Here is a 23848-nt window from a genome sequence, read left to right as displayed (position 1 = left end):
GAAGCGCCCCATCCCCCCCTCGCTGCCTCCATTCCTACCGCGCGCCCCATCACGTCCTCCCCAGGCCCTGCAATGCGGAGCCCCGGGTCGGACAGCGGATCTTGCAACAGCGCCCCTAGACCCCGCCAGCATGCTCCCCCTTCTCAACTTCCGACCTCCCCTGGCCTCCTGCGGCCCACTCTGCGTTTTTTCACCTGGCACTGCACGAAAAGATGCGGCTGTCTCTGGAACAGGGAGGAGCAGAGAGCACCAGGGAGAGCGGCAGTCTGTATTTATAGGAACCAGGTTGGTGGGGGGGAGCTGATGACGCGCGCCCCGCCTCCGGCCCTGCTCATCCAGTCCCAGCTCAAGGGCGCTGAGGCCTGAGCTACGTGCACCCGTAAAGCCGCGAGTAGCTGGGCCGCTCTCGGGTTTTTTTTTTTCCCTCATTGCCCTCCCCCCTCTCTTTGGACCCGCCTCGTTTTTGAAATGTGCACGCACCAAACGTGTGGGCTCCGGACTGAGAGGGGGGAGGGGAGCTGAGATTGGCCCGCTGGGGAGGTGACCCGGAGATGATTCCGAGGATAGGACTCGGGGAACAGACTATGGACTTAAGGACGAGGGCCCGGTGTGCACCAAGGACATCCAGGGCCCAGAGACCTGAAAGTTGCTTCTCGAATAAAATGGGAGGACCTTGGGAACTGCAGGAACAGAAATGGAGAAGTGTGGGTCTGCCCATGGCGGCACCATCGACCCTCACCTTTTTATTGAAAGGGCTGTGGAAAAGTCGAGGATCTTCTCCTCGTTGTTCTTCGGTAGTGACACAAGCAAAAAAAAAAAAAAAAAGCAGAAGGTCCTAGATATGTGTAGGGGGGGCACTTTGTCTCCTCCCTTCACAGCCTCGTTTTCCCCTCTCCCTTACTCCTGGCTTTCCGGAGTCCTGGCTTGTGTACTCAGGGTTGTAGGGGAAAGGAGGAGGCCTGAGGGGCAGATTCCTACGCCATAGATCAGATCGGGATGCCCTGCAGCCTGGAGAACCGAAAATTGAGGCCTCTGCTGGGGCCCCTGGCTAAGGACGGCATCCCCGTTGAGAGCTGGGTTGGAGGAGGCCAGATCTTCTATAGTATCCCTCCTTGGAACCGGACAGTAGTACCGCCCAGGCTAGGAGACACTGCCCCCTTTCACCTACTGCAGCCTCAGGGTGGAGAGCTGGACGTGAGGGCGGAAGTCCCTCCCTGTCCTGGGACGTGCCGACTGGCCCTGCGGCCAGGGACGCTCCTTCCCTGGCTGCCCTCGAGGATTCTGGGGGAGACCAGAAAGGGGGGAAAGGGGGAAGGGGGGAAGGGGAGGTATTGTGCCCTGAGCCAAAACAGCCTCTTCCCACAAGTGAGGAGAATAGGCTTTCTTTATTCAGAAGGGTAGGGAGGTTGGAAAGGGTGGTTTCTGAGCGCTTGCAAGGGTTTGGGAGCACATGGGCAGGGGGATGGATCCTTTGGGCCTCTCTGCTAGGCCAGTGCAACCTGACACCAGCTCCCTGCTCTTCTAGCTGAAGTGCCTATTGCTAACTTTAGCTGGCCTGGTGATAACCTTTGCTTAAAAGGCAGGGAGAGCACTGGGCTGTACCCCAAATCCAGTCCTGGCTCCTTGCCCTTCGGGGATTGCCCTACCTCTTTGGGGCCTCAGAGCCAAGGCTGGGTGAGACTGACAGCTGTGTGGCCCCGTGCCCAGGCTTTCCATGAGTGGGGAACAGGCCAAGTAGACAGGATGGAGAGGGTAAGAGTGGTCCCAGTGTGGTGCTGGGGAGCAGAGGCATCTCAGACTCAGCTCTGACCCTTTTCTGCCTTCCTCCTTACAGAAGCTCCGTCCGCAGCATTAACCCTTTAACCACAGAAAGGTCTCCGGTCCCTCTATGTGTTTCTGAGGTGCATCTTCCCTTTTGCCTCACGCCTATCATCTGCCATTACTGTTCCCCACCACACATATAAGAGGTAGGGAACATTTCAGAGGCTGTTGTCATGACAGCAGAAACAGCAGCAGGCCTCCGGTCCCAAGTGACTCAGCAGACAGCAAGGCTTGCAGCTGAGCATCTGGACCTCCCACAGACCCCTTCGCACAGCGAAGTCAGGACTGACTCTTTGGGAGATGGACACAGAGCTGAGGGGGGCTCATGGTCTCTGCCGTCAGCCAGGCTGAGCCATTTGCCCATCTTCTGGGATGAGATAGGGCACACGGAGGAAATAAACCCTAGGTCTAGAGCAGTGTTTCTCAAGTTGCACACCCCTGACATGGTGTATTGTGGGGTGCACTCAGCATGGAGGATCCCATCCTCCAAGGCCTTCCCTGACTGGGTGCCTGCAGCAGCTCCCTGCCCCACAAGGCTATGATGTTTCTAGGTATTGCCAGATCTACCCCAGACTGAGTAAGTATGTGAATCTAGAAACCACATAATTCTCTACAGTGACATCTCACCAGTTGTGCCAAGATGAAGCAATGAGGGTACGCGAGGATCCGGGGACAGCCCCAGGATGCCCAGGCGTCTCTCTGGATTGGTAACCCTCTATCTGCTGCCTGAATCTGGGCTAATGTGAAAGATGAAAAAGACCAGCATAGGGGTGTGGGAAAGACCGTAAGCTTTGTCACAGGGAAAGCAGTCTTGGCGGGCTTTACCCTCGGACACCCCATGGATACCTGATGATAGACTGAGTGGAGCCATCCTGGGCCTGGAATTCAGGAAGCAGACCTGGAGACTCCACCTGGACTATTGTTTTTCTAATCGACCCTCAAGGGGGGGGGGGGGGGGAGACTGCCCTTCCCACGTGACACAGACAGGCAGAGAGGAGAGCAGCACCAGGTGCAGACCAGGCTCAGCAAACAGGCTGGACCAGCACACAGGCCAGAGACACCTAAGGACCCGTCCCATGGAACGGATACCGGAAGGTTCACTCTTTTTTCCCTTTAACCTTTTTTCCCTCTTGTGTAAGCTAGTTGGGTTGTATAATAAAGTTTAATTGTTAGAAACAGAGCCTACATAGGGGGCTGGAGAGATGGCTCAGAGGTTAAGAGCACTATCTGCTATTCCAAAGATCCTAAGTTCAATTCCCAGCAACCACCAGCATAGATGGTGGCTCACAACCATCTATAATCAGATCTGGTGCCCTCTCCTAGGTGTGGCCACACATGTGGATAGGATACTATATAAATAATAAATAAATCTGAAAAAAAAAAAGAAAAAGAAAAAGATCAGCATAGGACGGAATGCTTAAAAGTATATAAAAACATTTATTCGTTAGAATGATTGGCAACAACTGTCTCTTGGAAAGTTTAGGCGATAGTCACACAGGCTCTAAAAGAAAGGTCTTGGATGCAGAGACCATTTACATGTTAAAATCAAGGGAGCAACAAACATTTTTTCACAGGGGGACTGAATCCAAGATCATGTGATAAGACACCCTGCACAGCAGGGATAGGAACAGACAGAGGCAGCTCCTAGGACCTGTGTCTTCGGGCAGATGCTCTGCGGATGGGGGTGGTTCTCTTGGGTGTCTCCTCTTCAGTCATCTCTGCTGAAAGTTCTATTCAAGGAATTATAGAACAAAAGCTGAGTCACAAAGATGGTTCGAAACACATCTCAAAAAAGAGATGCAAAGCACACTGCAGCTGTCAGCCCAACCACCCAGCGGGGACAACTCAGGCAGGAATCTACACCCATGCGAGCCCTGCTGGAGACCCCCAGGTGAGCAGCTGCCTGGAGGGTGCACCCTACCGTCCTCGCTGTCCTCATCACTTGAGAAGACAATTTTGGCTTTCTTCTTGGACTTGCACTGCTGAGTATTTGGACGACGGTGATTAGTACGTCGAGGCTTTGGTGTGACAAAGTCATTGTCTGAGTCCACAGAAGTCAGAGGCTGTTGTCTTGAGACTAGAAAAGGCAGGCAGACATGATTTCTGGACAAAACAAACCCCAAAGGAAAAGATAAAAGTTGGTAAGCACTTGTGGGGAGCCCAGTGCGGGCTTGCCGCTCATACCAGTGGAGGGCTTCTTGGCAGACAGGGCTCTCTGGCTGCCTCCTTGGCCAGCTTCATGCTCCTCTATTCCATCCATGCCTCTGGTGTGACAGGCCCGAAGCTTCCGCTCAAATTCATCTATTACAGCCTGGAAGGGGAGGAAAAAAAGGTTAAAAACAGGGCTGGAAATATTATCTCCCTGTTTGAAAAAGAAATAGCCATGAAAGATACAGAAAGAAATGTTTACTCTAAGTGAAATGAGCCAATCTGAAATCCTTACATGCTGTCTGATTCCAAGCGAGTGACACCACCACAGGGGTGGGGAGTGAGTGGCCTTAGGGTAGTGAAAATGTCCAGTAGGTTGTAGTGACACGTATGTGCCACTGAATTCAGTGAACCCAGGTCAGTGTACACTGGACTGGGGGAACTGACCTGGCATCAGTTACTCAATCAGACTTTTTCATCCAGGTCAATCCACATAGTTCCCAACACAGACATTGATGGGGTAGGGGGAGAGGCCATGAGTGTGTGTGGGCAGGAACAAATAGAAACCCTACTTAGTTTTGCTTTAAACATGAAGCTACTGTAAAGAAGTCTAGTCCTATGCTTGTGGGGACCCCTTTACTACCAGCACACAGGAGGCAGAGAGTCTGAGTTTGATGCCAGCCTGGTCTACACAGCAAAACCGTATCTTTTGTTTAAGATTTTATCTATTTATTTGTGTATGAGTACTGTATCTGTATGTACACTGCATGTCAGAAGAAGGCATCAGATTACAGTATAGATGGCTGTGAGCCATCATGTAGTTGCTGGGAATTGAACTCAGGACCTCTGGAAGAACAGTGTTCTTATCTGCTGAGCCATCTCTCCACACACCCCCCCACACACACACCCCCACACACACACCCCCACACCCCCACACACACACCCCCACGGTGGTGGCGCATGCCTGTAATCCCAGCACTTGGGAGGCAGAGGCAGGTGGATTGCTGTGAGTTTGAGGCCAGCCTGGTCTACAAAGTGAGTCCAGGACAGCCAAGGCTACACAGAGAAACCCTGTCTTGAAACGTGTGTCCTCCCCCCCCCCCCCCCCGCCCCAAAGAAAAAGAAAGAAAGAAAGAAAAGGGCCTTTACTAGGGCTGGAGAGAGGGCTCAGCAGTTAAGAGCACTGACCTCTCTTACAGACATGGGTTCAGTCTCCAGCGCCCACATGGCAGCTCACAACTGTCTGTAACTCCACTTTCAGGGGATCTGGTACTTTCACATAGACATATACAGAGGCAAAGCACTAATGCACGTAAAATGAAAATAAATCTAAAAAAATGGGAAATGGCTTTTTAAAAGGGGACCAGGAAATTGGCACAGAAAGACTGTCTTAAGTCACTTGGATTACATTTCTGTAGTGAGGCAAGCAAAGCAGGAAGTTTAAGACGTGAGTCTCAGAGCACTAAGGGGGAACAGGCTGTGTTTACCGGCATTGGAACCCAACAGGGCCAGAGACCCTGGGCCACTCACCTTGCCCTCAGGCTTGGCCCCACGACGCAGTTTGCCCACAACTGACAAAAAAGCACCGAAGACAGACTCATCTAACAGCTTGTCTCCAAAGCAGTCAAAGTTGTCCAGCATCTTGTGAAGACCCCGCTCTGTGAGGGGCAGCTGGGACACACAGAAGGCCAGATCCCGGTACTGCCGCTCAGTTCTGCACAACGGAGAGCCTTTGTAAGGCACAAACACCCTCCCGCTTCAATCTCCCTTAGTCCCAGAGGTGCTACCAGGGACTCCTTCCAATGGGTCCCTGTCGGCACAAAGATCTCCCCAGACGGCAGCATACCGGGCTGTGCGGAAGCGCTGACACAGTTTCTCTACCAAGCTCTCGGTCTGTTTGTCCTTGGTGATGTAGGAGAGGAGCTGCCTATGAGGAAGAGGGAGGGCATGACTGCAACATGGATCCACTGCCGCGGCCCCGCCCACGTTGTCCTTGCTTTAGAAGAACGTGGTTGGCCACTGCCTACCACTGTTCCTCTTGTCTCCTTCCCTTTATTGGGAATGCAAGTAAAAACAGCTGCCATCTAGTGACTGCCACTGGGAACCTACCATATTGGGAGCCTCGCCCTATTTAAGAGCCTCAAGGGGGAAACAGTCAAATGGGGCCAAGTTACTTTTGGAGAAGGTACAGTTAAAATGTCCATCTGGGGCTGAAGACAGTGGCAAGAGTGCTTGCCTAGAGCATGCCAGGCCCTGAGTTCATTCCTATTCATTCTCAGCTTATCAGTCAGTCAACCAATCAGAGCTGGGATTAAAAGTAGACCTGGCTCCTAAGCCTGTATGCTAGCCACACATAAGCCGCTCTGGGTCTGGAAAGCCATACTTCATGATGGTGTGGAAGGGCTCCTCCTCCACCCCGCCCTCTGGGTCTGACAGGCGACTGATGACATCAGGGAGGAGATTATAGATTGCATTGCCCTATAGGAGAAAGAGAGGATGAGATGAGGTGGTGGCGAGTGTGACCGACACACTTTCTGCAGAAAGCTCCAAGCTGCTTCTCTCACCTTGTGGGAGAGCTCATTGAAGAAATTCTTGGCCAGGGCAGCAATCTGAGGCACAGGGTCGATGAGCAGCACGGCCATCTCGCTCACCTGCCCTTTCACTTTCACCATGTCCTTCAGGATGAGGTGAGTCATCACCAGCCCCGCTGTCCTTCGCACTTGCTGAGCTGGGTCTCTGAGGCTAGGAATAAAAGCTCCAGTCACTGAGATCAAGACCCCTAGTTTACACCTTTAAGAGAGTACGAAGGCCCGATGCAAAGATCTACCCTTTTAGAAGCAGCTCAACTGCTATTCTGAATTGAAGGCTGGAGTCAGGGACAAAGCAAGGCTTGGAGGCAGCACTTTAGAGGGAACCTTCACCTTACAGTGCCCACTTAGGGCCCACTTGTACAGGTGGGCTAGCTAGCAGACACTGGAGCAATCAGAGCCACAGGCCCGGGGCAGAGTCTGTGACTCACTGTTCTATGCACTCCAGAGCAGAACTCTGCCTGGGTCTCAGGTAGGAGAAGTGTCTCTTACCGGGCGTACAGATGAGGAGTCCAGGGATCCACCAGGTTAGGGAAGCGGATAGCCAGATCGCCAGTGGCAACCATGAGGTTAGACCGGACGGTGGGGAGTGAAGACTTTTCGAGCATGGTGAATAGAAGGCGAAGCTGGGAGTCACAAAAAGGGGCACTGAGGGCAGAGAGAGAACCATCAGGAAAGCAGGAAGGCTGACTCATCTCATCTGCCTTGAGATAAAACCAGCTGGCCCTACCTGATCATGCAGAACTTGCCAAGGGCCAGTGAGGCAGCTGCGGAGAGCTCCGGGTTGCTGTATACACCAGGGTTGTTGCAGACTTTAAGCAGCAGTGGAATGAAGGCGGCCAGCACCTGATTGCCTGTTGGAAGGGCAGCTCCGGGTTAGGGGCAGGCTGTAGCAGCCGAGGGAAGGGCGCACAGCAGTCTTTCTTACCCTCCAGCAGTTCCTGCTCACAGATGCTGCGGACCAGCTCTGCCTCCGTGTCGTCAGCAGTGGCCCCGACCAGCCCCAGCTCTTCATCCATGGTTGTTTCCGAGCTTGTATTCTGAGGGGAAGGAAGACAGGGATCTCGGGTGAGGACTTTTCTGAGGCAGGCTCTTATGTCCTGAAACTCTCTACGTAGCCCAGATTGGCCACAAACTCACAGAAATCTGCCTGCCTCTGTCTCTTTTGTTTTGTTTTTTTCTTTTTCTGAGACAGGGTTTCTCTGTTCCACAGAGTCCTGGCTGTCCTGGACCCACTTTGTAGACCAGGCTGGCCTCAAACTCACAGAGACCCACCTGCCTCTGCCTTCCTTCAGGGATTAAAGGCATGGGCCACCACGCCCAGCTCCTGCTTCTGTCTCTTAAGAGCTGGGATTAAAGGTCTGCATCACATCACCTTGCTTTAAGACAAATTTTAAATACTTTTTTTGTTTTGTTTTCTGAGTGTTCTACCCTACGTGTATATGAGTGTACCACATGTATGCACTGTACATGGAGGCCAGGAGAGGCCAGTGGATTCCCCGGAGCTGGAGGCGCAGATAGTTGAGAGCCACCCCGTATGTTCTGGGATCTGAACTCAGATCTTCTTCAAGTGCAGGAAGCACTCTTAACTTCTGAGCCATCTCTCTCTGCCCACAAGACACTTTTTTATTCTAGCATAACATCATTTGCATGAACAGATCTAAAGATGAAGTTTATAAAACCATCTGCAGAAATGCCAACTATGTCCATAAGAAGAAAGCACTCATGAGTGAATGAGGGGATAACTAGGTCACGCCCACAGGCGTTTTAGTTTGTTTGTTTGGGTTTTTTTTTTTTTTGTCCTCAGAGACAGGGTCTCTCTGCGTAGCCTTGGCTGTCCTTGACTCGCTTTATGGACCAGGCTGGCCTTGAACTCACAGCGATCCGCCTGCCTCTGCCTCCCCAGTGCTGGGATTAAAGGCGTGCGCCACCACCGGCTCCACAGGCTTTTTAGTTGCCAAGTCTACACCTCTCCGTCCAAAGACACCACTGACTGTAAGTGGCAAATAAGTGGATCATGCTGGCGCAACAATGGTTCAAGATCACAAAAGTCAGCTTTTATCCCACTGTGGCAAGATTCGGTCTTATTTGTCTACAGGACAAACATGCCTCCAGCAAAGAGGACAGAGGATCCCACCAGGTGACAGGCCAGCAACACAGGCGGATAAGGGGGGTGTGTTGTGTGTGTTCACACAGTGCCTCAGTGGGGACTCTGTCTTTCCTATACTAAGGCATACAAGTCAGTCTGTATGTACCCTGCCTCTGCCTCCCCATGTGCTGTGACTAGATGTGCACCACCAAACCCAGCACCTGTGCCATCTTTATGGACACTAACTTTCCCCAAGGGAACAGCAACAGAAAGCCAGGTGCTTCATTTAATATAAGGGCAGAAGTAGGGATCCCTAACAAGTGATGTCCTGAGCTGCGGCCACAGAAACCTGGGGGATGCACGTCGCCGCTCATTCACTCACCTTCTCCTTGGGGCGCTTGGTCCTGTGCTCCTGTTCTTCTCGAAGGACTCGCCGCCGACACAGCTCTCCACTCACTGCTTGTTCCAAATGCACCAGCTGCTGTAGGGCCACGTCCCCAGCCAGCGACAGCAGGTTCATCAGCAGGAATGTGGGGAGCATGGGCACAGTGTCCTCTGAAGCAGAGGGAAGGACAAGAGCAAAAAGTCCCATCAAACGTCCAGAACCACTCAGACTAGGACCAGGAGGAGTTGGACATGTGGCAGTGACTAGCCAACATCAACCTGAGCAGAGATAAGATGGCGGGGGCGGAGGTTGCTGATCCTTCGGGAAAAGCAGAAACTGCCTGCCCACTCCGTCCCTGAGCAATGAAGCCTCTGCCCACTTACTAGAGTCCGACGACTCAGTGGCACTCTTCTCAAGCCTCTCCAAGGCTTGCTTTGCACAGCCTTGCAACATCTGGGCACAGATCACTTCAGGGCCCTCTGCCAGCTGGTAGGTCAATGTCACTGCTACCTCTTTGAACGGGACCCAGAGGGGATCTGGGTGAGCAAAGCCTAGAGAGAAGAAGTTGGTCACTGCAGCGAAAGGCCCCAGGCAGACCCGCGTAGCCCTCTGGATAGCTTACCCTTTGTGACCATCTCTCGAAGTCGTTCAAACAACCTATGATCCTGAGGCAGCCGGAAGGGGAGCGGACGTTCACCTAGGGATGGCTGAGAAGAAAACAGAATGCCAGCGGGGGAAGGCAGACAGGAGGCTCTCCGCTCTCCTCAGCTGAGCCACAGCCACCCCTATCACCTACCTTCCTCCTGTCCGAGATGCTGGCGATGGCAAGGCACACCTGCTGGGCCAGCCTGTAGTCCTGCGGGAACGGCTCATCCAGCCCTATCTTCACCAGGGTGTCTAAGTTGCTTCCTACAATTTCTGGCTTTCCTCTAGGGAAAGGAAAACAGTTAAAGGCAGCCCTAGGCAGGATCAGTGGGAGACAATGCCAATGCTGGAAGGTACCAGCACCTATTGTAGGGTGTCTAGGGCCTAGAAGCATATTGTGGGGTGTCTAGGGCCTGGAAGCACCACAGAAAGGCCCTGATTCAGGGGCAGGATCCTGGATCACCCGCCCGTGGTGGGCGGGCACTCTCTTTATTTTATTTATTTATTTTTAAAAATATTTATTTATTAATTATTTATGTATACAGTGTTCTGCCTGCATGCACACCCGCAGGCCAGAAGAGGGCATCACATCATGTTACGTTACAGGTGGTTGTGAACCACCATGTGGTTGCTGGGAATTGAACTCAGGATCTTTGGAAGAACAGGTGGCGCTCTTAACCACTGAGCCATCTCTCCAGCCCCCTATTTTATTTTATTTTATTTTTGCAGGTACTCTCTTGATCCAGGCAGCCAACCTGAAGAAAGCTCAACTGGGCAGACTGCTACTACCGAAAGAGAGGGCCTGCTCAGACCTTCCCTGCCTTCCCCATTCTATTTACTTTCTGGGTCTAAGCCTCACCGTGCCATCATGCCAAGAAGCATGACAGAGGAGCAGCGCTCCAGAGGAGAGCAGGGGACCTTCTCCGTGGCCCGCTCCCATAGCAGTTGGATCACCGCTGGCTTTATCTCATCCTTCTGCACAAACTCACAAAGCTGAGGAGAGAAGAAAAATAAGTCCGCTTCAGAATAACGGTCCCCCCTGGGTCTACGTGTCTGAGGATAACACTGAGGAGAGCCTGGATGGAGCCGATGCTTGGGAATGGAAGAGGAAGAAGGCTGGGGTGCAAGGCAGGAGATTGGGGAGGGGCTTCTTGCTCCACCCTCCACTTTCCTACTTCGTGTCGCTCTGCAAAGCTGTACTCCCTAAAGTAACACGTTCAAATGGATCTTCTGAGTTCTATATGGACCACCATTCTGGATGCTTCTGGTAAGTATTCCTACTGTGAGCGCAAAGCCAACCTATCTATGACGGGGCCACTGTCCTTTTCGCCTCCTCATTTTCCCAGTAATGCCAGCATCCATTCACGTCGGTCGCCGAGTCCCACGGCTACTGCTCCAGGCCTGAGTGTGTCCTCTCATCACTGTACTCCTACAGGAGCCTCGGGCAGACCTTCTACCCCGTGCCTCGCTCTTCTCCAGTTGGGCTGTGTTTGATAGGCAGCCTCTCTGCCTACTATGGAGGTCCTGAGCAGCAGCCAGCCTGGGCACTATCAAGCCAGTTGCCACCACCAGGTCCTCTCTTTCCCCAGAAAGAAGATCAGTAGGCTGGGCCCGGCAGTCAGTGCCCCTCCCTACAGTGTAGATGCCCCGGCAGGAATTCACCTCATTAAAACACTGGGGTCCCTTTGACTTGAAGGCATTCAGAGGCCTCCACAATCTAGTTTCGGCCCATACCCTCAACTTGATTATCTTCTGCAGATAACGATCTTGAGTCAGACCACAAATTTCTTCATTCTCCAGCTGGGGCATCGAACTTCCTTCGGTTTCTGTCAGAAAGGCACCCAACCGCACCTCCAGTCTCCGTCTCTCAATCTGACTGAACTTGTACCACCTCACTGGGGCAAGCCCGAGCTCTCCCTGTACGCAGCTCCGTGACCTCCACAAACACAGAGACTGCTATCTTTTCTGGAGCTCGTACAGTGTACACGCGGCATAACTAACGGCAGCCAAGAAGTCCCTGAGCCTCCCTCACAGATCCCTATTCTACTAACCCAGGACCACTCCGGGGCTGCCGAGGCTGCTAAGAACAGTGCTGGGCATAACCGCATGATATTCTGCTACTGCAGCTGTTAACCATGCTGATTCTAGGGCAAATACTCACTACGTTTTCCTAAATCGGCTTTGTGTTTTTTACTGTAACTTAAGCACTGGTTTCACTGAAGATAAGTGTTGAATGAGAAGACAGAGCAGACTTACAATTTCCTCAAGACACTGGATGGTCCCGACGGAGGCATCCACTAACAACAAAGAGAGGTTCTGAACCAAAGTCTGGGCCATCGCTCTGTGGAAACAGCAGATAGTGGTCACTAAGACTGGGAAACTGAAGCCAGGTGTGATGGCACACACCTTTAATCCCAGCATGTAGTGAGTTTGAGGCTGGCCTGGTCCACAAAGTGAGTCCATGACAGCCAAGGCTACACAGAGAAACTCTGTCTCAAAAAAACCAGAAACCAACAAACAAACAAACAACCACCACCACCACCACCAAAAAACTGGGAAGCTGAACTTGGCAAATAGGCTGTTAGGTTACTTAAGTGTTTATTTATTAAATGTTTATGATTATTAAATATCTAAATAGTTATTTAAATAAGTACTTGGAGTAGGCCTCAGCAGAAAGCCACCCTGAGCCTGATACAGTTCAGAACTTCCCTAGAAGAACACCCTCCTTCAGGAGACAGGAAATCCTGTGACAAGCTAGCTGACTTCAGAACAGCTGACGAAGACAAGGAGCCCATGTACCTGGCCGAGTTCCCTTTTGGGGTGAGATAGAGCTGGCGGTAGGCATTAAGCACAGCTTCCCGGACACCAGGCTCCTTAGACCAGATGAGAGGCAGCATACGGCGTACCCCAACCAGGGCCTGGGGCACCCCAAATTGGAATACCATCACAAAGAATTCAATCACCTCCTGCACCACTGAGAACAGATACAAATGTCACCCATCCACTTGGCAAATATCACAGTACCCATAGACAGAACCCTTGGTAACACAGTAACATGACTGTAGAGGTCATTGTCATTGTCCCCAGAATGACTGCTATAACGCCTTCTCGTAACACTGGTTAAACTAGGTAAACTGTAAAATGCCCCCTCCCTTTAATGGTGTATGCATCAGAGACTGGATGGTGGTTCAGTGGTTAAGAACACTGGCTGCTCTTCCAGAAGGCCCAGATTTGATTCCTGAACCCACATGGTAGCTCACAACCCTTCCTAATTCCAGTTTCAGAGGCTCTGACTCCTCTCCACAGGCACCAAACCTCCATGAGGTACACACGCAGGCAAAATACTCATACACAGAAAGATAAGTAAAATCTTAAATACAATAACAACACAGGGGCAGGCATCACTAAGTATGAGCAGGCAAGACTGTTTTCCAGCCCCAAGCCCAGGGCTTGCAGAAGAGCACCCTGGCCTACCTGTAGTTGTGTTTTCATACATCATCTTGCTGATGATGCCAATGGCCTCTGTGACCTTCTGGGAGAAGCTGTAGGCATCCTGCAGATACTGCACCAGCATCTCCTGCTTCACAAGCTCGGCGTTCCTCTCTGATCCCCCAGGCTCGGACACACTGGCAGAGCCTTCACTGCCACTCAGCCCTGGGACCGTGTCCCCAGGAGACCCCTGTGCGCAAGCTGCAGGCTCTAGGAATTAGAGGTACAGGATAGTTTTGTTCAAGTGTATCTGGGAGTCCAGTGGCTAGCAACATCCCTAGATAGCTCTTTCAACAAGGTGAAGGTGGAAGCTAGAACCTATTCTAAAACACTCTGGTTTGTTTCTTAACAGATTCCTGCAGACCTCTCTGGGCTGCTCCCCTTCTAGAGCAGCAGTGTCAAGAGCCCCCCAGCCTCCTTCAGCCCAAGGCTGTGCTTGCTGACTGAAAGGATTACCTTTGAAGATAAGTCCCAAGAGATTCAAGAAGCTGTTTTCCTCCACAGCTGTGTGACTGAAGGGTTCGGAGTCCTGGAAGTGGCTGATGGCTTTGTGAGTGAGAATAATAGCCTGCCTGAAAGAACAGCAGCCTGTCACCAATTCAGCACCCCCAAGACTAGCACTGAGACCCCTGTAAGGTATCCCACCTCACAGCTCCATCCCGCCCCTACAGGCAGTTCCTTAAAGAAAGGGGTTGGCGGGCCAAGTGTGGTGGCACATGCTTTTAATCCCAGCACTCAGGAGGCAGAGGCAGGTGGATTGCTGTGAGTTCAAGGCCAGCCTGGTCTACAGAGGAGTCCAGAACAGCCACGGCTACACAGAGAGACCCTGTCTTGAAAAAAAAAAGGGGGGGGGAGGTTGGCTTGTGCTTAAGAAGTTGAGCACTAGGGCTGGAAAGATGGCTCAGAGGTTAAGAGCACTGTATATTCTTCCAAAGGTCCTGAGCTCAAGTCCCAGCAATCACATGATGGCTCACAACCATCTATAATGAGATCTGGTGCCCTCTTTTGGTGTGCAGGTATACATGCAGGCAGAATACTGTATACATAATAAATAAGTAAATTAATTAAAAAAAAAAAGCTACACACTATACACACTATGTACTAGGCTATTGAGCCCAAAACACCAAGCCTCCCTTTACTGTAGTCTTCAAAGAACTTGAGTAAGCTTTTAAAATCACAAACCCAGAGCTAGTCAGATAGCTCAGCAGGAAAGGGCGCCTCCCACAGAGCTCCAAGGCCTGCAGTTTAATTCCCACTAGCTCACACAGGGAAAGAGAACCGAGTCCCAGAGTTATCCTCTGATCTCTACAAATACTCTACCATGAACATGCCCACCCCATAAACAAACACCTAACTAAATAAATGTAGAAACAAAACAAAACAAAAGCGTACTCCAAACACCTGTGTAGACCTGCTGTTTGCAAGCAACAGACTTTCAATTATTTGTTACTTTTACAGCTTAACTGCACAGTGAGGTTCTTTTGTTTTCTTCCAACAGTTTTACAATGGAGTCAGAAAGGCCATGAACTCACATGTACACCAGGCTGCCTTTCAACTCCTAGTCTTCCTGCTTTAGACTCTCAAGTCCTGGGATTACAAACTAATGCTGCTGCCCCACAATGACATCATGTGGACACGGACACACACACACACACACACACACACACACACACACACACACACACCAGTCTTGGTGGCTCACCCCTGTAATTCCAGCACTCAGGAAGGCAGAGGCAGGCGGATCTCTGAGTTCGAGACCAGCCTGGTCTACAAAGTTAAGTCCAGGCCAGCCAGGGCTACACAGAGAAATCCTACCTTGAAAAACAACAACAAATCCACAGGGCATGACTAGGAGGCATAGTCCAGTGGTAGAACACATGCAAGCTCCTGGGTTTAGTGTTCAGCAAGAAAGACAAAAAGGTGGCAGGTAACACAACTGGCTTATGTGGTGCTGGAGATTAAAGCCAGGGTTTTGTGTCTGAGCTGAACACTCCAGTGACTAAGCCACACTGCTGTTCCTTTTCACCTTTTGGAAACAAAGTCTTGTTACCAAAGCCCTGGCTGTGGGGAAGACTTATTTAGACCTTGCTGGCCTTGAGCTTGCAGCAGCCTCCTGCTTCTGCCTCCTCAGTGGTGGGGTCATAGGCATGCACCGTCATGCCAAGTCCATTTAGTTGTGTGTGAAGTGCTAGGGACCAAGCCCAGGGCCTCGAATATACTAGGCAAATGCTTTTTTACCACTGAGCTAGACCTCGACACTGGTAGTGGCTTTTTGTTTTGTTCTGCTTATCTGGTCCTGGGGCTTGAACCTGAGGCTTCGTGTTGGCTAGGTAAGTGTTCTACCACAGACACCCCCAGCTTTCTTTAAACTTCAATAGGATCTGATGAAGTCACTCTGTAGGCCTCAGCAATCTTCCTTGACGTAGCTTCCCAAGCAGTTTGTATTGTAAGCCTGCACCATACACTGGGCTCCTGCGTAATTTTTAAAACATTTCAAAAGTTTGAAAAGTAGCCGGGAGTAGTACGCACGCCTTTAATCTCAGCACTAGGAGGCAGAGGCAAGTGGATTTCCGTGAGTTCAAGGCTAACCTGGTCTACAAAGCTAAGTTTTTATTGTTGTTGTTTGTTTGTTTGTTTGAGACAGTTTCTCTGTACAAAAGTCCTGGCTGTCCTGGAACTCGCTCTGTAGACCAGGCTGGCCTCGAACTAACAGAGATCCACCTGCCTCTGCCTCCCAAGTGCTGGGATTAAAGGTAAGCACCACCAGTGCCCAGCCAGCAGCCAGGGTTGTTACACAGAGAAAAAGTCAAACCAACAAAACAAAGGGGGTGGGGGGGGGGAGGAAAGAGGGAAACCAACAACAACAAACAAAAAAAGTAGAAAAGCAGTTGTAGAGTGTGCACCCAGTCAGACATCCCTACAATAAAAATACCTAGTGCCTCAAGCAGTGGCATACTTAACTCTAAATCCACACAGATCTTCAGAGAACATCCTATCTGTTCACATACTTGTAACTAGCTTTGGCGAGGAGTTGGCGGATGCGACCTTTCACCTCTTCTGCAGTCTCCGTATCAGCGATCTGTTGCTCTGCCTCTTCCTGGGGAAGCTTTAGAAGCTGCTGCAGGGTAGACTTCAATTCTGGCAACATGGCTTCCCACTCCTCCTCTGGGTCTAGTGCTGCAGCTGAACGGGGACGGGGGGTGGGGGTGGGGGTGGGTGGGGGTGTCTGGTTCAGTCCTTCTCCGGGTTTGTGAGAAACCAGCCAGGCTCTCCAGGCAGTCTGTGGGACTACTCACCTGCAGCCACAGTGCGCCTCTGGGCTCTCATTTCTTGTAATTTCTGGATCTCCTTCTGCAGTGGTCCAGCAAGGTCGGCATCACTAAGCTGTCCAGACAGGGTACAAAGCATGTCACTAAGAGCCATGACTCCACCCTTGTTCCCAGCTCACCCCTCTCCCACACGTACCCGTTGCCTTCCTTACCTTGCAGGAAAAGGGATTGTTGGCTAGAAAGCTGGCCAGCAGTTGAATGGCATTTTTACAGACGAGGACTGACTTGTCTGCCAGACGTCCCACTGCTAAGGCCACCACTGCCTGGAAGCGCGTCAGGGGGAGAGCCTAGACAGGCAGAAAGAGAATCAACCCAAATCCAGGCGTACTCTATGGGCCACATCCAGGGCGGGCAGCTATGTATGGAGCTCAACACAAAATCCTAGCCCTACTTAAAATATTATGTTTTGTTGTGATTTCTCTTTTCGTAACTGAATTTTCCATTTTTGCATTGTTCTTGGGTATGAACTTGGTAGATGACAGTATCAAGAGGTTGTACACACCTGCGAGTCTAAACGGAGCCACCCACTCAATCTAAAGAAGTTTTTCTGTGGGATTACAAAGTATGTGAGCAGTATTACACTGTAGCCCTTAACCGAAGCAGGCACCTTTGTCCCAGGGAAGGAAAGACTCTTATTATGGTCATGAGCCAGGCGTGGTGGTGCACAACTGGAATCCCAGCACTCGGGAGGCAGAGGCAGGCTCTGTGAGTTCGAGGCCAGCCTGGTCTACAGAGTAAGTACTAGGACAGCCAAGGCTACACAGATAGACCCTGTCTCAGAAAACAAAGACAAACAAACAAAAACATTTGTAAACATATGATAAAAGTAAAGGAAATTTCTTTCTTTATCTTTCTTAAAAATATAGCCCAAGCTGTCTTCAAATTTCCTATGCGGCTGAGGATGACTTTAAACTACTGACTCTCCTACGTCTACTTCCCACGTTCTGGGATCATATGCATGCCCGTGATGCTCGGCTAGACTCTCGTCACTTTGACAAGTACACAGAGGAATGTTAAGAGTTTTAAGCATAGAGGAGGCTGTTTACCTTCTGTTGGACAATCCGAGTAAAGAGCTGCAAAACACGGCTTCGAACAAAGGAGTTGACATCATGGCCATGAGCTTGCAAGATGTCCAAGAACTGATCCCTGGTTTCTCGGGCTGCTTTTTCCAGTTGGTCACCTTTTAGAACCTGCAGTACCATCTCAGTCATGGCTGCTAGTACAGCATTGCGCATCATGTAGTTCTGAGAGAGAGAGAGAGAGAGAGAGAGAGAGAGAGAGAGAGAGAGAGAGAATATGGATATGTTGGAACAAACCTCTCCATTCCATATCTGTTTCTTTCCCTAAACTCTTCTGCCCTCAAGGTTAAGATTGCTTGTGCTGGGCTGTGACTTGTGACCTCTCTGGTCAACTGTGTAGGTTGACCCCAGGATCAGAGGAAGACGCTGAATCCCAAGATGCTGACCTCAGACGAGGTCAGAAGAAAATAAATGTGAGCCAAAATCAAAGAGTGGTGATTGCTAGTCTGAAATGCTTGGAACACAATATTTTGAACATTGTGTATCCATATATACATAGTATTTTAGGGATGGAAACTAAATCTAAATGTGAAATACAAGGGCTGAAGAGAAGATGGCTCAGAGGTAAAGAGTACCAGCTGCTCATCCAAAGGTCCTGAGTTTAATTCCCAGCAGCCACATGGTGGCTCACAACCATCTGTAATGTGATCTGATGCCTTCTTCTGTCTGATCCTGTTTCCTGTCATGCAGGCATACATGCAATAGAGTGCTTACATACATAAATAAAAAAGTCTTGCCAGGCATGGTGGCGCACACCTGTAATCCTAGCACTTGGGAGGCAGAGGCAGGCGGATTGCTGTGAGTTCGAGGCCAGCCTGGTCTACAAAGCAAGTCCAGGACAACCAAGGCTACACAGAGAAATCCCGTCTCAAAAAACCAAAACAAAAAACCAAACCAAACCAGACCTATGTTTCAAATATATCGCACACATAGCCTAAGGGTAATCTCAGAGTTAAAAAAAATATTTTATGTGTATGTGTTGAGCTTGCATACATGTCTGTGAACCACGTGTGTGCCTTATACCCTTGGGAGTTCAGGAGAGGACACCAGGTCTCCTGGAACTGGGAGCTGGGAAGTGAAACCAGCTCCTCTGCAAGAACAAGTCCTTTAACCACAGAGCGGTCTCATTTTAGAACACAGTGTCATAGCGTGAAATTCTCCACCTATGCTATCTACTTGGGAGTGTTTCAGCATCAGCATTAGGGATGCTCAAACTACATTCCATTATGAAATCTGGGGCTGGCATGATGGCTCAGCAGGTGTGGCTCCTCCCACCAAGCCTGATAATCTATGTCTGAACCCCAGGCCTAGCGAAGGGAGAGAACCAGCTTCCACACACATGTACACACTATGCACACATATAGATACACAACAGCTGTTTCTCTTCTGGGACAGGGTCTCACTATACAGCACTCTCTGGCCTAGGAGTATGAAGAGTAGACTGGCCTCAAATTCAGAGATCTGTTGGGGACGGGCTACATGGCCAATGTCCAGGCATCTTGTCAGAACCTAGGTTCCTATTTCTCCAGAAGTCTGCCATTCACCAGAAACTAGCTGACCTTGTCGTAGGTCAACAGTTAAACACCTGTTGTGGTTTATTGTGGGGGCTGGTCACTCTAGACCCCCGAGCTACTCCTTTTCCGGTGGGACTACTGATAAGATCAGATTAAGGGCCAGCTGCCTGTGAGCAGCAGTTCCGGGAGCTTTTTCCTGACTAACCAGATCCTTCACGACTTTCCTAGAATTTCTCTCCTGCAATTATAGCAGCTGTAAAGGTAGATAGATACCTACCTGCTGGTGCATTCCAGAGTTAGGTATCCACAGCAACCCTTGCTTATGCAAATACCCATGCCTCTGTGCCTATATAAACTGTGAAAATTCTCAATAAACAGGGTTTGATCAGAATGCAGACTTGCCCCCTTCTTTGTGTCTAGTGTTCTGTCTCCATACAGGAAAATTCTCCTCCCGAGTGTTAGTCGAACCCCGGTGGGCCGGGGCAGAGATCCACCTGCCTCTGCTTCCTGGGTGCTGGGATTAAAGATGTGTACCACTACATCTTGCAAATAACACAATTAAAAAACAAAATCAGACCAGGTGATGGCAGGGCACACCTTTAATCCCAGCACTCAGGAGGCAGAGGCAAATGGATCTCTGTGAGTTTGAGGCCAGCCTGGTCTACAGAGCGAGTCCAGGACAGTCAAGGCTACACAGAGAAACCCTGTCTTGAAAAACCAAAAAACAAACAAACAAACAAACAAATAACAAAAAAAAAAATCTATCCATCAATGCACATTTGAGAGACATTTCTTATCATCTTTTATCTGAGGCCACAAAACCTTTGAGCCTTATGACTAAGCATCCGATTTCCCATTTCCTTCCTACTCTTTACGGACACAGAAGAGTAGAAATCAGCCTTGGTGCCACCAAGTCCCTTATGTAATCTGGGAGAGAACAGGGCAGGGGATTCGCCCCACCCCCACACCTAGGCCAAGAGCCAGAGAACAGAGTCTCACACAAGACATTAAAGAAAATCAGGTCAATGAGAAGACTGTCTTTGACAACTACCCAGGAACCCCCAACTCTAGTCTGGGAAGAGGCCAGGTAAGCATCCAGGAAGGAGAATTGGGAGGGACAGCATGGGTTGGTTGAGAAGGCTCATTGTTTGTAGAAAGCAAGGCTAGCCAGATGGGAGCAAGAGGCTTCAGCAGCAGGAGTGGATGGGACTGAGAAGCAAAGCTGAGTCACTCTCCTTCCACAGGCTGTAGAAGGCCATCTCTACCAAACCGCACAGAACTAAGTCATAAAAAGGCTCCTCTCGTGCTTCCCCACACCACACCACACCCTCCCGGGGAACCTTCCCAGTGATAAATCTAGACAACCTTGTCTCCTTTATGTGAAAAATCTGTTTTGGGGACAGTGTTACTTTGTACCTAAGCTGGGATCCTCTTCCCTCAGCGCCCTGGCCCTCCAACTCCAGGAATACACATATCCATCCTAACTGAAAGCTACTTTGTTTCTCAGTAAACAACCTTGAGGCCAGGTGTGGGCATGCAAGTTTGTAATTCCAGTGCTTGGAAAGTAGAGCTAGGAATTAGAGGAGAGGCCAGCCTCGGCTACACAACAAGTTTGAAGCAAGCCTAGGCTGCTCAAGACACTGCAAAGGGAGGGGAGAGAGAGGAAAAATGAGTATGAACTTCGGCTAGGCATGGCAGCACACCTGAGTTCTAGAACTTGGAGCCAGCCTAGGCTACACAGCAAGCCCCTTTTCCTCCTTATTCTTTTGTGTATGTGTTTGATATGTGTTTGATATGTGTTTGTGTGGGAGCATGCACACATACACCATGGAATATATGGGGAACTTAAAGGAAGATCTTGCGTGCTAGTCTCTGCCCCTTTGCTCCGCACAGGGCAATGCAGGCAAAGCACTCATAAACATAAAAATTATAAAAACAAATGTTCAACTTTTAGAGCATGTGTTTACTCAGTATGTATTAAGTCCCTGGGTTGATCTCCAGAACTACATTAAAGTGGTGGGGGGGGGGGGAGATTGATTTATTGATTTCGCCAGTGAGCTCAAGACCCCCAGGCAAACCCGAGATTCCCTGGACCACCTACCTCGCCATCCAGATGATCTAGCAGAACGCACATGCTGGACATCAGGACAGCTGGGATTTGCTCTGCTAGCTCAGTGAGGAAAGCTGCGAAGCCCTTTGCCCCTGCGGTGTCTCGGCTCAGCTCCTGCGGACACTTCTGTCCAATCTCTCTGCACCCGGAAGAAAACGCAGACATGGCAAGAAAGCTCAATGACTGAGTTCCCAATAAGGGGGCCAAGACAGGCAGCTGACGTAGGAAGGAATCCAACATCACAAGGAGAAAAGACCTCGAACCTTTCTTTATCCCCTCCCCGAGGAGAATCAGAAGCTCCGAGGAGGAGGAGGGAGGAGGAGGAGGAGGGAGGAGGAGGAGTCACCTTACAATCTCTCCCACTATGCTCTTCACTCCGTACTCCGTCGCCCACAGCGTCACAGCTGCCACCAGCGGGGACGGCAGGTGCTCAAAGTGCTGCAGCATCTGGATGATCTTCACGGTGGCACCTGGCAAGAACCTGCGTCAGGCATTGGGGGGCGGGTGGGGGGGGAGGATGGCAAAGCAGGGCCGGAGCAAGGCGGAAGGCAACTTACTGAGCATATGGTTATAACGGACCAAGGCCACCCCAAGCAGGTGTGCTATGGCTTCCCTGGTGGGGCGGTTCTTCTGGAAACTAATGGTGGGGTTCTCCAAAAGGCGGTAGCCACAGCCAACAACCAAACTGAAACAAACAAACAAACAAACAAACAGTTTGGACGGGAAGAAATCATCTGCCTGGATTCTGTCCCTACTGTTTCTGGTGCTCTGCTTTTTCAGTCTGATCACCTTCCACACTGCAGTGCTTCAGGGAGAACAACCTACAGGGGATTCTTTCCCTCAGGATTAGTACATTTCAGCCAGTTACCATGCCAACAAGAAACCAGAATATATGATCAAGATGGTAGGATAAGGTTAGTGAAGACTTCTCATTGTTAAAAACAGTCAGTTCAGTGGCAGATGGTGTCGGTGGTGGTGCACATCTTTAATCCCAGCACTCAGGAGGCAGAGGCAGGCGGATCGCTGTGAGTTCAAGGCCAGCCTGGTCTACAAAGCAAGTCCAGGACAGCCAAGGCTACACAGACAAACAAAAACAAAAAAGTCAGTTGCGTCTTTACTTAACAGACTTTTCTTTTACATTTGCTGATCCTTTACTTTTGCTTTGGTTTTATATGTACATATGTGCATGTATGTGAGTGTGCATGCTCCTGTTGGGAGCATGTGCAAGCCAGAGGTCCACCTTGGGTTTCCTCTCTCAGGAGCTGCTTACCTTAGTTTTTGGGTTTTGTTTGTTTTTTTCAAGACAGGGTTTCTCTGTGTAGCCTTGGCCATCCCGGATTTGCTTTGTAGACCAGGATGGCCTCGAACTCATAGTGATCTGTCTGCCTCTGCTGGGATTAAAGGCATGTACCACCACGCCTGGCTTTTGCCTTGGTTTTTGAGACAGGGCCTCTCACTGGGACCTGGGGCTCACCTGAATAGGCTAGGCTGGCTGGCCCTGAGTCTCAGATCTTCCCACCTTCACCTCCCCAATGCTGTGCCACATTTGGCTTTTGTAGAGCATCGAGGATCAAGCTGAAGCCCTCATGACAGCATGGTCAGCACTTTGCTGACTCAGCTACCTCAGTAGCTGTTATTTATTTGGAGGCAGGGCCTCCCACTAAGCAGCCGGGGATGACCCAGAAGTCATCCAGTCAGTTGACCAGGCTGCCCTTGAACTCTGAGAGCAGCCTGCCTCTGCCTCCCGAGGGCTGGGATTAAAGGCATGTGCCACCAAGAGCTTCAGCTAAGGGATTTTTTGCCACACATCCCCCCCAGACAGGGTTTCTCTGTTGTAGCTTTGGTTGTCCTGGACCTGCTTTGTACACCAGGCTGGCCTCATGGAGCCCTGCCTGCCTTTGCCTCCCGAGTGCTGGGATTACAGGAGTGCACCACCACGCCCAGCTCACCTAGGGTAATCTTAGCAAACGAAGGACTTAAAAGGCATGTCTAGCAACAGAGCCTCACTCCTCTTATTTTACCATCTGCAGCCATCCTAACTACCCACCTGACAAACTCCTCTTCAATGACTGAGTGGTTCCACAGGTGACGAAGGTCCAGCTGCAGCAGCTGTGTTAGAAGCCGAAGGATTGGTTGCTTCTCTTCCTCCCAGTCAAAGCCTACGGCTGCCTTGGCTCGGGCTTTCTTACCCTAAAGTGAGCGTACAGACATTTGGGGCGGGGATCAAACACAGACAGTAACGATCATGCAGTCTGTGTGCACACTATGCAGTACCAAGGCAGGGTTAGGCAGTACCATAGAAGATTCCAAGTTCTAGAGCGCACAAGGGAAGGAGAGCTGGTCCTGGATTGCTCCCTCCTAAACCCCAAGCAAGAGCAGTGAACATCCTAAACCATCAATTCCTTTACCCCTCACACAAATAAAATGGACTAGGAATTCCTATTTACCTTCCCACCCGTGTCCAGGTCAACAACGTTTGTCCGGCTGGCCATATTCTCAAAGGACTCCAAAAGGCGTATCAGGGCATAGCAGTTCATTTTGAGGGCATTTAGATGGGCGCTTCTATCTGACACACTCAAAGCTGCGGCGTCATCCAGGATGGATGAGAGTTCCTGGGAGTGGCAGGATACCACTGTGAGGGGCAGAATCTG

General features: G+C 50.5%; 1 protein-coding gene across 4 annotated transcripts in view; it reads right to left on the bottom strand.

Annotated features, from left to right (window-relative positions):
* Positions 1-3238: 3238 nt before the first annotated feature.
* The window catches only part of NCAPD2 (non-SMC condensin I complex subunit D2), a 28191-nt gene continuing 7581 nt past the window's right edge, over positions 3239-23848 (bottom strand). For 2 of the 4 annotated variants that reach the window (XM_084766709.1, XM_084766710.1), the window contains exons 5-32: positions 23645-23829; positions 23245-23387; positions 21755-21882; positions 21544-21667; positions 21189-21336; positions 17541-17738; positions 16647-16781; positions 16462-16549; positions 16174-16348; positions 13622-13737; positions 13151-13375; positions 12476-12650; positions 11933-12017; positions 10536-10669; positions 9828-9960; positions 9654-9738; positions 9415-9582; positions 9029-9201; positions 7486-7597; positions 7288-7411; positions 7050-7205; positions 6534-6711; positions 6353-6447; positions 5816-5896; positions 5500-5683; positions 4006-4132; positions 3743-3898; positions 3239-3551 (exon numbers count right to left, since the gene is read on the bottom strand). In XM_084766709.1, the coding sequence (XP_084622835.1) occupies positions 3466-3551; positions 3743-3898; positions 4006-4132; positions 5500-5683; positions 5816-5896; positions 6353-6447; positions 6534-6711; positions 7050-7205; positions 7288-7411; positions 7486-7597; positions 9029-9201; positions 9415-9582; positions 9654-9738; positions 9828-9960; positions 10536-10669; positions 11933-12017; positions 12476-12650; positions 13151-13375; positions 13622-13737; positions 16174-16348; positions 16462-16549; positions 16647-16781; positions 17541-17738; positions 21189-21336; positions 21544-21667; positions 21755-21882; positions 23245-23387; positions 23645-23829 (3917 nt within the window). In that variant the 3' untranslated portion in view covers positions 3239-3465. Of the gene's footprint in view, positions 3552-3742; positions 3899-4005; positions 4133-5499; positions 5684-5815; positions 5897-6352; positions 6448-6533; positions 6712-7049; positions 7206-7287; positions 7412-7485; positions 7598-9028; positions 9202-9414; positions 9583-9653; positions 9739-9827; positions 9961-10535; positions 10670-11932; positions 12018-12475; positions 12651-13150; positions 13376-13621; positions 13738-16173; positions 16349-16461; positions 16550-16646; positions 16782-17540; positions 17739-21188; positions 21337-21543; positions 21668-21754; positions 21883-23244; positions 23388-23644; positions 23830-23848 lie in introns of those variants that run through there. The other 2 variants (XM_084766711.1, XM_084766712.1) reach the window with 2 other exon arrangements.

This window comes from Acomys minous (genome assembly GCF_964271855.1).
Source record: "Acomys minous genome assembly, chromosome: 17".
In the NCBI taxonomy this organism is placed as follows: domain Eukaryota; kingdom Metazoa; phylum Chordata; class Mammalia; order Rodentia; family Muridae; genus Acomys; species Acomys minous.
This window is presented reverse-complemented; position numbering and strand designations above follow the sequence as displayed.